This window comes from Stigmatopora nigra, chromosome 3 (assembly GCF_051989575.1).
Source record: "Stigmatopora nigra isolate UIUO_SnigA chromosome 3, RoL_Snig_1.1, whole genome shotgun sequence".
Taxonomy (NCBI): domain Eukaryota; kingdom Metazoa; phylum Chordata; class Actinopteri; order Syngnathiformes; family Syngnathidae; genus Stigmatopora; species Stigmatopora nigra.
Genome location: NC_135510.1, coordinates 2636926 through 2649905, shown reverse-complemented (window position 1 = coordinate 2649905; position 12980 = coordinate 2636926). Strand labels below are relative to the sequence as shown.

The window sequence follows — 12980 nt, the reverse complement described above, 5'->3', positions numbered from 1 at the left end:
ACGACATACATGATTTGAAATGGTAAAAAAACGTATAAAATATGTATAAAACGTACAAGTTGACAGGTATGCGTTGGGCTAGTTACGCTAGCTACTAGCTGGCTACTATTTGCGAATGGATTGTGGCCTGGACATCGACATCAACACAGCTTTACAAACTGTGGCAGGCAGCATTGGGCTAGTTATGTTAGCTACTAGCTAGCTACTAATGCGAATGGATAGTGTCCGTTTGGGCGAACGTGTCTGCTTGCACGGTTGTTCGAGCTTTTGCCAAAGCCGGCATCATCTCTATGGAGCCACATGGCAATGACGGTGACAGTGACGCATTCGATGACTCATTTGGACAATTGTTCAATTCGGACACAAAAAAATCAGGACTTTGATGGATGTGTGGGTGACGATGACGCGAGTACATTGTTAAATGGCTAAATAAAGTACAACCGATATCAGTTTTGCTTCTTTTGCCTTTTTAAAAACGTGTTTTCAGCGTGTGGGTGTAGCGTGTATGTTTAAGCTAGTGTATGTTTTGCCATGCCTGGCTGCGTCTTTTTTAACGGTGCGTCGCTTGCGTGTCAAATACAGAAATAACACTCTGTGACTGACAATGCGGCATAAAATGCGATGCGCCGTATAGTCGTGAAAATACGGTAACTTTTATCAGAGGTGGGTGGAGTAGCCCAAAGTGTTACTTGGGTAAATAGGGTCATTTTTATACATGTTGAAAGAAAAGACAGGTAATGAGTACGTGCTTAGAATGTCATTTTTTTGAGAAGGGTATATTCAATCAGCACAACATAATCTACTAAAATGTTTTAGGCTCCCCACAAAAATACACAGAAATCATACATTTCCAACTAGAAAATTCCACACAAATGATACTCACGTGTTCACAGGCTTTCTAGAGGAGAAAACATATTTTTTAAATTTTGTTTGTAATTAAAGCAATCCTATCTCCAGTTGTCCCTGCTCTAGCGATGGGGGGGGGGGGGGGGGAATCCATATTAATGAATAAAATTGACAACAGCGCCCAATGTTAAATAGATTACTTTTTGCGGAGAAGTAAACAGGCTAAGTGATTGAACAGGTTGTGTGATCATTTGACTTTAAAGCTTGTCTGTGAGTGTATAGTTACATCTGACTGGTATAATCGAGTCATGTTATTAGTGGTGTCAAGGGTTAGGGTTAGTTTCAATGGTGAAATTGGTAGAGGCACTGTGAGTAAAAGTAAAAAGTATGGCTTGTTATGACCATGTTGATTTCAGTTATTCCTTAATGTCAAATGTAAATGTTACATTATTATAGTAAAAAATAATACATTTACTTACCTTCTCATTAAGTGAGTCTCCATACACTGACATGTCTTTAAGTTTTGTATTGAAATGTCTAATTTGATTCTCATTGTCGATCACTCTCCATTCCAATGATTTTCTTGTTAAATTAAAGCTTTCTCCTATTTCTGGTAATCTTTCTCCACCCACAGTGCTGCCTACTCCTTGGCCACCAATGCTACCATTGCTTCCACCTGTGCTACCTCTACTGCCACCAGTGCTACCTCTGGCCCCACCAGCGTCACCGCCACCAACAGAAGTGTCACTGTGGCTTCTAGGATTGAAAGCATCAGCCCCTCCTCTTCCAGGTTCCGCTCTTTCTCCCATACATCTACAGCCACTTTCCTCCAACTTCCTGTTCAGGAGGGAGGTACTGTTTTCTAGCTTTGATAGTGTCTTGTCATGCACATTCACCCTTTGCTTCACAAGCCCCACATCCAGCTCTGCGTCTGCAATCCTGAAGGCCTGATCATCAAAGCGGTCTAGGAACACAGTCCTAAGGTCACTTAGTTCTTGATGAAAATAGTCCTTCAAATCATTTTCCAGATATGCACAGCTTTGTTCAGTTTGCTCCATAGTACCATTGACACGCCGCTCCAAATCCTTCAATCGATTGTTTAGTTTATCTTCAGTCAGCACTACGTTACCGCGACTACCCCTTCCACCGCCTTCGGCACTAATCTCCCCTCTTCTGAATACTCCATCCCTAATACTGCCATCGCTTTCTCCCTTCAGCTTGTTTTTCACTTGGTTCTGCAGAACATCAAAGTTCTCTGCCGCTGAGTTGATCTTACGCTCAGCGTCTGTTACACGGTTTTGGAGGTCATTGATGGGATCACAGCATGCCTTTTCACTAGTTAGTTCTCTGCTCAATCCATCAATTCTCTGGCGATAAAAAACATCCATTGCATGAATTTGTTTTTCAAGTGCCCGAATTCTTTCTCGATCTTCCTGCTGCTGTCTCTGTAGATCCTCCACACCGGCCTAAAAATATACAACCATGAATGAATTTTGCTATGATAAAACTGTGATGATGAGATAACAGAACACTAATACCTGACATGATGAACATGATAGTGAAACCCTTTTCTCAAGCTCTCCAAGGATCTCCTCTTTCAGTGAGTTTGGAACTTTTCCCTCCAGACTTCCTCCAGGCAGAGCTCCATCGAGTCCATTTCCTTTTCCATTTACCAGATGATTGTTGATGCTTACAAGTGTTTTATCATGGGCCTATTACAAAAAGAGGCACATGGTTACTGTAAAATGTGTACATTGACACTCCCAACTTTAATAGTTGAAAATACAAAAACAGGTTCTAACCCATAGAGGTCAATTGATTTCGATGCACTTCTATTCTGCTGCAATATTAATGGATTTAAATGATTGAAAATTAATCTATTGGTGCTTCCATTGCTGAAAATTAACATTTCCCCATTGTTTGGATTAAAAAAAAATTGAATGGTGGATTATTTTCTACTATGCTAAGCAAGTTTAAGAAGCTCATTCAAAGCAACAGGTTTGCGAACAGTTTAGGAAGATGTAACAGGTGTTTTTAGAGAGCTTATTGTGATCTGAGAATTAATAGAATCGTTGATCTCAGGAACAGCTAACATTATTATTTATCTGCATAAAAAAGTACATTTAACCCCAATTTTAGGGTGCTTTTGTGGCATCTGTATTGATGTGAGTGTTGCTGTAAATGAGGAAACCAGCAGGCAATGTAGGAAAAAAATATTAGGAGATTCATCATTGATAGCAAGGATCAATTGTTACCAGAATTTGTGGACATTTCTACACATGGCGGCACAGTAAGTGTGTTTTTAAAATGTCCATTTGTTAATCTCCCTACTTCCCATTCTCTGCTGGGACATGCTCCAACACCCCCCGCAACACTTGTGACTATATGTGGATTAGAAAATGAATAAATACATTAATATACACATATGAACTTTAAACTCCAAAAACATGGGAACAATTATTATTTTTGTTTTTCTTGATTTTAAGCACTTTCCTTTCCAGTGGCAATAGTTTCACCTGGGTGCGATTATCAAGTTGATCCAATTTAGTTTGAATGCTATGGATTGTCTCTTTAATTTCTGGCTGAGCTGCATCAGCAGGATTTCTTCCCCCGAAAGATGTCCCACTGTTGCCATTAAGACCGGGTTTGTTGGACACACCCTGAAAGTGCTCCACAATGTCCTCAATAATTTTAGTCAGGCTGTGAATCCTTTCCTCCAGATCCCTCATCTTTTCATTATCTACCCTTCCTGGAAAAAAGAAGCAGCAAGTTAAGTATTTGTAAGCATATGACAGGACAGAATTCAAAGCACTAAAGAGAACTAAATTATTTCAGCAAGTTTGAAGAATTTCTTTGACATAGACGTTACTTTGACATCATGTGTTCCATTATAATCTGGATCATATCAAGCATTTGCCCTGCTGTGATAATGAATAAACTTACTACTGTGTCCTCTTTCCTCTCCTAAGCCAGTGTTGAAGCCACCCTCTTCAGTATTTGTCCCACTGGGTCGAGGTCCTGGCGGGGGCTGAGGCCTGTTGGTGATTTCTCTTCCACCAATTGGACCATTGCTACAGTTTTCACCACTATAACCCTGGCAACACTTCCACTCCATCTGTGTCACCATTTTATAGGCTATTTTGTACCTCGGTCTCATGTAGGTACGATAGCTGAAGAGACATCAAAGAGGAACAATGAAGTGTTACAAATGTGTTACAAACAGTGTTACAAATAAAATAAATGTTGTACAACATGTAGGACAAATGTTAAATTCAACTACACAGCACTAGACTTTGGGCCTCTGTAAGAGTTTATATTTTGAAATGATCAGTTGTATAAAAATTCCATAATAATGCTGGGGAACTGCTGTATTTTTAGAAAAGACTCCGAAGCCAGCTATGTGGTCCTTAGGGGCTACCTTGTATTGTACTAATACATTTGTCTGACTTGTCTTTGTTGTCAATGTAAAGTTTTTATCTGATCCACCTCAGTCTTATCCACATTTCTATCAACTTATTATCATTATTATCATCATTATCATTTTCATAATTATCATCATTTAAAAACCCCACTGTTGGCTTTTTACAGTGATAAGAAACATTTGCAGGGAATTCATTTATTTATTCATTTTCTGTACTGCTTATCCTGACAAGGGTTGTGGGGGGTGCTGGAGCCTATCCCAGCCAACTTTGGGCATCAGGCTGTGTAGCCAGCCAATCAGAAGGCACAAGTACAACCAATCACGCTCACACTCTTACCTTGGGGCAATTTACAGTGCTCAACCAGCCTACAATACATATTTTGGATGCGAGAGGAAACCAGAGTACCTGGAGAATACCCATGCAAGCATGTGGAAAAATCTACACAGTCTGGACCAAACTGGGATCGAACCCTTGACCCCAGAACTGTGAGGCTAACGCACTAAACTGGAATACCAAGAGAGAATACTTACAAAAGCATACAAACTACACTTAGGAAGATCGGAACTTGAGATTGAATCCTAGATCTCAGGACTGTGAGCCCATCGTGCTGCATTGTTGGCAATTATTGCATTTTTTTTCTCCTAGAATTTTGTCCTTCTTCCCTCAATAAACGACATGATTATAAACTTAACGTGATGTGCTCTCTGCTTATTTTTACTTAGTCTAAGAGTAGAGATACTTTAGTCCATAATAACTATGTTTGACTCTCAGCCAATCAGGTCATTTCAATGTAGAGCCTGACCCTTGATTGCATCATTTTGTAAAGCTGCAGAGACAACTCCCAAATAAAAGAGAATTGAAATGGAAAACAGGCATTCAAGAACAGATGTTTAAGCAATTCAATGGGCTGTGTCTGATTTTGACCAAGTGTATGTCGTCCCAAACATACCAAAATGTTGAAGAGACACACTTGTATTTATACGATTTTTAAACACCCAATCACAGTTAAAGGGAGTGAACAAACATGTTTATAACAGGGCTACATTAGTCTACGTCTGGCTGATGAGTGTGTTTGTGTGTGTGAAGCACTCACATGACCACTCGGCTACACTGACCGCTGCCCCAGGCGCAAGGATGGTAGTCTGGTTTCACATACGTCTCCACTCCATCTTCGATCACACAACTGACTGTCTTTGTTACCACGTATGCACACCAATTCCTGAGGACAGACACACATTTGAGCTATCAAAGAATTGCTTTATTCTCATTCTAATCTCATAGAAAACAGTGGTGGACACTCCAAGTAAGGGCACGTGATTACAATAGCATTTTTCCCAAAATAAATATTTCAAGAAAAGTATGCAACAAAAGGATTTTTTTAATCAATCAAAATATAATTCAAATAAAATTCATTTTGAACTGCTCCTTCCATAAGGTTAAAAGGGGAATAGAACTTGGTTGAAGTTATATTGTTATAGTTTCTTATTGTCACCAAAAGGCAAATCATGCATGGTCTGTCTGACAGTGGTCATAAGTCTAGACGAGGATTGGGTTATCAATGCAATTCATTCAGCCCACTATGTCAGTCCAACTATGTGCATGGCTAAGACGTTGCAGTGGGATGTGCAATCTGTTTTCTCCTTCCCATTCATGCAATTTTGTTATAGACAAATTGAGTCAAGATTATATAAGCGCGTTGACAAGCTGCAGCTCTATCGAATCACTTTCCAAAACACAACATGACATAAAAACACTTATTGGATTGGATAACTTTATTCATCCCGTATTCGGGAAATTTTGTTGTTATAGGAAAGGCATTTTAGACGGAAATAGATAGGTAATAAATAATTTAATAAATAATTACATTAACATTATATATATATATATATATATATATATATATATATATATATATATATATATATATATATATATATATATATATATATATATATATATATATATATATATATATATATATATATATATATATATATATATATATATATATATATATATATATATATATATATATATATATATATATATATATATATATATATATATATATATATATATATATATATATATATATATATATATATAGAGAGAGAGAGAGAGAGAGAGAGAGAGAGAGAGAGAGAGAGAGAGAGAGAGAGAGAGAGAGAGAGAGAGATAGATAGATATAGAGATATAGAGATACAGAGATACAGCGATACAGCGATATAGCGATATAGCGATACAGCGATACAGAGATGGAGAGATGACAGAGAGATAGAGAGAGAGAAAGACAGAGAGAGAGACAGAGAGAGATAGGTATATCTCTCAGGGACAGAGAGACAGAGAGAGATAGGTATATCTCTCAGGGACAGAGAGACAGAAAGACAGAGAGAGAGAGAAAGAGAGACAGAAAGAGAGAGAGGGACAGAGAGACACAGAGAGAGAGACACAGAGAGACAGAGAGAGAGACAGAGAGAGAGACAGAGAGAGAGACAGAGAGAGACAGAGAGAGAGACAGAGAGAGAGAGTCAGAGAGAGAGACAGAGAGAGAGAGAGACAGAGAGAGAGAGAGAGAGAGAGAGAGAGACAGAGAGAGAGACAGAGAGAGACAGAGAGAGAGACAGAGAGAGAGAGAGAGACAGAGAGAGAGACAGAGAGAGACAGAGAGAGAGACAGAGAGACAGAGAGAGAGAGACAGAGAGAGACAGAGAGACAGAGAGAGACAGAGAGAGAGAGAGACAGAGATAGAGACAGAGGGAGAGAGACATAGTGAGAGAGACAGAGAGAGACAGAGAGAGACAGAGAGAGAGACAGAGAGAGAGACAGAGAGAGACAGAGAGAGAGACAGAGAGAGAGACAGAGGGAGAGAAACAGAGAGAGACAGAGAGAGAGACAGAAAGAGACAGAAACAGACAGAGAGAGACAGAGAGAGACAGGGAGAGACAGACAGAGAGAGACAGAGAGAGATAAGTATATCTCTCCCTCTCTCCCCCTCTCTGCAACCCCCACGAGTGATAAAGTAGCTAAAGTGGTTTGGAAAATGAATATTAAATTATCTATAAATAAAACATCTTCATAAATCCCATTAGAATATGCACACATCCGACTTAAATTTTACCTTATTGTCCTTCTCACTTCTCATTATTATTCAAATGACTTTTCTGCTGCAGGGTGGCGGTGGATGTGTCGAGATGGGGTCTGATTTGTCAGTCTCAAAGCGGGCAAAACAACGGTTCAGTTCCTCTGCTAGTGAGGCATCTGCGTTAACAGACACATTATTGTCATTGTAATTGGTAATATGTCGTATTCCATGCCACATCATCTTTGGGTTATTTCCTGTGAAGTACTCCTCAATTTTCCTTGTAATGCTGCCTTGGCCTTTTTAACCCTCTCTACGGCTCTGCTCTGGCAGCGCTGTATTGTACCTTGTCCCCTGACCTGAAGGCGGTGTTACGGCATTTGATGAGTGCCTCTGTCTCACTGGTCATCCAGAATTTTTGGTCAGGAAAAACTTGAATCCGTTTATTAACAGTCACATTGTCCGTGCATTTTTTCATGCAGGAAAGTACAGTGTCTGTGTTCAAAAAGTTCCCAAATGGTGCGGGGAAAAAACAGTCCTGCAGCTCAGATAGGGTGTCCTCGGGCCATGTTTTTATTATCTTTATTTGTGGCCTTGTCAGCTTCAAGAGTGGGGTGTATGCGGAGAGGACCAAAGAGGTCTGGAGGAGCTTGAGGATCATATTGGGCCATGGAGGCAACAGTGAGAGAGACCCGGAGTCTGGAGACAGGGAGTGGGCCAATGAACTGAATCAGTTCTTTCACAGATTCAGTCCTGCCCCCACCCCCTGACCCCCCAGACCAGAAGCAACTTTCCCCCTTTGTTCTCCTCCTCCTCATCCTGCCCCCTTCCACCAGTCTCTGCATTACTGTCGATTAGTTGCTAAAACAGCTAAAGAAGATCGAGGCAAAGAAGGCTACCGGTCCAGAGGGCCTCAGCCCCAGTCTACTGAGTGTGTGGATCAGCTTGGCAAAGTGATAGTGCATATTTTCAACCTCAGCTTCAGTCTGCAGAATGTCCCCACCCTCTGGAAAACTTCCTGTGTGGTCCCAGTTCCAATGATTGCGAACCCCCAGGGAGCCAAACCACTTCAGGCCGGTAGCAATAACCTCTCACCTGATCTAGACATTGGAAAGGATCATCCTCAATCACCTCAGCTCCCTGATGGATGTGCAGTTTGCCTATCATCCAGGCATTGGTGTGGAAGATGCTACCACCTACCTGATGCACAGGTCTCTTTCACTCCTGGAGAACACGGGAAGCACGGTGAGAATTATGTTTTCTTTTACCTCTCCAGTGCGTGTAACACCATTCAACCAGTCCTACTGAAGGGGAAACTGGAAGAGGCTGGACAACCAGTCCTACTGAAGGGGAAACTGGAAGAGGCTGGAGTAAGGAACCACTTAGCCGCATGGATTATCAACTTCCTCACGGACAGATCACAATATGTGAGACTGCAGGACTGTACGTCTGATGTGTTAGCTAGCAGCACGGGGGCCCACAAGGCACAGTGCTCTCCCCACTCCTCTTCTTCCTCTACACATCATACTTCAAACATAATACATACACACACCTGCCACTTCCAGAAGTTCTGTAACAACACCGCTATTGTTGGACAAGTGACGGACAGGAACGATCTGGAGTACAGGGGAGTCATCACAGCCTATGTTGACTGGTGTAGGCAAAACCACCTCTACATCAACACCAGAAAGAAAATGGAACGATTTTCAGTTTTAGGGGAATCCTCAACAGACCACTCAGGTGAACATCCAGGGTACAGACATTGAAATTGTGGAGAATTTGAAGTACCTGGGTGTTCACCTCAACAACAAACTAGACTCGTCCACAAACATAGATGCCCTGTACAAAAGGGGCCAGAGCCGCCTCTACCATCTGAGGAGTTTACGGTCCTTTGGAGCGTGCAGGACACTGCTGAGGACTTTCTACAACAGCATGGTGGCATCCACAGTGTTTTATGCAGTGGTCTGTTGGGGATGTGGGAGCACGGAGAGGGACAGGAACAGGCTGAATAAGTTGGTGAGGAGGACAAGCTTTGTTCTGGACTGTCCTTTGGACTCTGTGGAGGAAGTGGGAGAGCGGAGGATGCTGACCAGGATGATGTCCATCATGGACAGCACCTTCCACCCCTTTAATGAGTTTATACCACATCTGTTACAACTGCCCCGAGATGCTAACTCACATCCCACTGCCAGTTTGGAAAAAAAATAAAAATTCTCATTTGTGAGGTGAAGCAACGTACGCTAGATAACAAAATTCCTTTAATCTCTTTTGTTATTCTAGGTGGTTTTTGGTAAATTCCCAAGCATGTGTGGACGTGGAGCAGAAAATATGAGCCTAGGATTTCTTTATTTTCATTATTTCTTTATATTCATCACTTTGCTGCTTCAACATACAGCTTCAGTACATCACATTGTTTATTATTATTAAGTATCCATATCAAAAACGTTGATAAAAATGCCAAAATTTACTCTGAAAATCGCAACCGAAAGACACTTCCCTGTTTCCGGCTTGGCACTCAGAAAAATGACGGAAGACAAAGCACTATCACTCAAAAATGGCGAGCAGTGGGCGGTGGTTGCTTTTATCTGGAAATATAGCTCACTGAGTCGACTGGATAGCAGGCAGCCTCGGCCTTACAGCGGACGCCGTCGCCCTTTAGCTTGTCAAAGGACTGGACAACAGGGGGCCCCGGTGAGGGTGAACAACATGGTCATAAGCATCGAATATGGTCATCAATTTGACAGTGCCATGTCCTTGTACAAAAGCACATTTGTACCAAAAAAGAAACAGCGGCCACAATTCCCTCCCCATCAAAATCTTCCTTGTGTGCCAAAAACCTCTCATGAAAGCTCCTCCTGAAAAGCTCCCGTACGGCTTTTTCCGAAGATTCCATCGATGATCCGATGCCCTGTGATGAACAAGACTAAAGTTCTTTAAATTAAAGCTTTTTTTGGTTTAAATGTATTGTTTCCATTTTTTAAATATATACATACTACTATATTTAGATATAAATTAGTCTTTTCATATGCCTAGAACTGATATTTAATATACACACTTATTGATAATTGTTCACTTAGATTTTTGTATATGCACGAAAACATAGTGTGATAGTATTATTAATAGGGTTGATCCCACTTTACAGTTTTTCGATTATCGTGGCCATGTCCGGTTTACAATATCAGCCAAATTTGAGGGATTACTGAGGATAAATTTACTGCAGTGTAATACAAAAAAAATATAGTTTGAACATTTAATTCAGTCAATTGTTTGCATACTAGTAGAAGCTCATGTACCACACTTTTACGACCACAACTTTAGTATAGCTATGGACCTATGGATCTAACCGAAACCAAAAACTACATATGTATATTTCCAAAGTAACCTGTAAATCCAGTATATAAGATATCAGCAGATGGTAATCAAAATAACAAAAGTATGTAACTATTTAGAAGATCTTACATATCCAGTTTAGAAAATCAACAGAAATCTATGTGCCTCGGCTGTAGAGCGGCCCCGCCTGCAGAGCGGGACCCAAAAACATGAAGCAGGCAACAAAGAAGGAGTGCAAGTGAAAAACATAAAGCTTTAATCTGAACTCAAAACTGTACAAAACAAAACCGTGTAAACTTAGCACTGGGAAAAATGAACAAGGAACCAAACTGGACGGAAGCAAGAGAAAGAGAAACGCACATCGAAGAAAGGCGCAGACAGACAATAATCACACACTGACGAATAACAACATGGAGTTAAAATACACTGATAAGGATGACAATCACAAACATGGGTCACCCAAGAGAAGGAGAGACAGAAAAGACACAGCAGGTGTGGAAACAAATCGAAGCCACCCAAGATGCAATAACCACCGCCCTCAACGCTGCACTGTGCCACCTTGAGGAAAGAGGAAGCCATGTGGACATAGTTTTCATCGACTACAGCTCAGCCTTTAACACCATAAGGCCGGACATTCTTATCCCCAAGTTGGCCAGCCTGGGGCACCCACTTTTCACATGCTCCTGGATTGAGAACTTTACGATCAAATGACCCTGAGGGCCTTAGACTCAGCAACTGGTGCGCTCTCAACAACTTGGTGCTGAACGTCTCCAAACCCAGAGAATTCATCCTAGACTTCCGACGGAACAAGGCTGCTCGATCGCCCCTGTATATTAATGGCAAATTAGTTGGAGAAAGTAGAGACTTTCAAATTCCTTGGTATCCACATCTCTGCTGATCTCACTTGGGCAGCAAACACCACAGCACTCGCCAAGAAGGCGCAGCAGAGGCTATATTTCCTGAGAACGCTTGGGAAGGAGCAACTGTACACCAACTTGCTGGTGACCTTCTATCGGTCTGCCATTGACAGCAGGGTAACAGGCATTGTTTCACTCGAGCTGCACAGAAGCCAAACGGAAGACTCCAGAGAGTGATCAGCCCAAAAGGTTATCAACTGCCCCGTACCCACCCTGTCCAGCATCTACGAATCCTGGTGCCTTAAAAGGACAGAGAGCATGATAAAAGACAATACGCATCCCGGCTTCCACCACTTCAATCTGCTCCCCACTGCAGAGCTATAACTGTCATGACAAACAGACTCAAGGACAGTTTCTTCCCAAAAGCTGTCACCATAGCCATCTGGGACCTAATCAAGACTTATGACTACTACTTATACTACTTATTTATAATGTTGACAATTTATTTATCCATTGCTATTTCATGATTATTATTGATAATTACTCTTTAGTGATTATTTATTTATCATTACTATAAAATGATGTTCTATGTGTCTGCTTGCTTCTTGTTACATTCATAGACTCAGCGAGTGGTGTAACTAGGGGATGAATGTCTCCAGAACTGTGTAACTCATCCCGGACTTCATACAGAACAACACTCTGCTGACCTAATTTAGACTACTTAGAGAATTATTTCTTATGTATTGATTATTTATTTGTCTGCCTGTTGTTATTTGTGCACTATATGGTGAAAGCTTTAAATCTCATTATAATTGTATAATGACAATAGAAAGCATTCAATTCAATTCATTCATATACATACATCCACATGGATAGAACACATAAGGAAACACATCCAACCACCAAATCCCAACAAAATACGACAGCTCTACAGGTCTCGCAACTACGGTAAGCAGCCTGCGACTTAATTAATTAATTAATTTATTTTTCGGACATTTTTGTCTCCTACTGGGAGAGAAAACAAAGTAAATGTATTTACATTGCTATAACAATGCAAATGAATGTTTTTTTGTACGACAAAGAGTGGCTTTTATGCGAGTAATTATTTAATTTTTATTTTATACAGTTCATAAAAAATGAAAATGTACGCAGAAACTCGTACGCGGTAAACACTTAGCACTACTAGAGGACTCAGCACTGAAGAGAAATTTTTGTTTTGTTTTAAAGTTCATAAAAATGTGAAAGTCCATGCTGAAATTTGTAAGCGGAAGCCACTCTTGCTACTAGGACTCAGCAATGAAGAGAAAGAAGAGTTAGTTACAATAGGGGTGACCCCACTACGCGATATTTTGATTATTGCGACCATGTCTGGTCTACATTAACCGCGATATTTGAGAGATTACAGTACCTAGCGGCCGCCTGCTATGCATATGTCAAATTTGTCTT

The 12980-nt window shown here is 40.8% G+C and overlaps 1 protein-coding gene across 2 annotated transcripts in view; it reads right to left on the bottom strand.

Annotated features, from left to right (window-relative positions):
* The window catches only part of LOC144194244 (EMILIN-1-A-like), a 28684-nt gene that overhangs the window by 11211 nt on the left and 4493 nt on the right, over nucleotides 1-12980 (bottom strand). For both annotated transcript variants that reach the window (XM_077713164.1, XM_077713163.1), the window contains exons 3-7: nucleotides 5362-5487; nucleotides 3790-4016; nucleotides 3363-3595; nucleotides 2385-2558; nucleotides 1326-2312 (exon numbers count right to left, since the gene is read on the bottom strand). In XM_077713164.1, coding sequence (XP_077569290.1) covers nucleotides 1326-2312; nucleotides 2385-2558; nucleotides 3363-3595; nucleotides 3790-4016; nucleotides 5362-5487 — 1747 coding nt within the window. The remainder of the gene's footprint in view (nucleotides 1-1325; nucleotides 2313-2384; nucleotides 2559-3362; nucleotides 3596-3789; nucleotides 4017-5361; nucleotides 5488-12980) is intronic.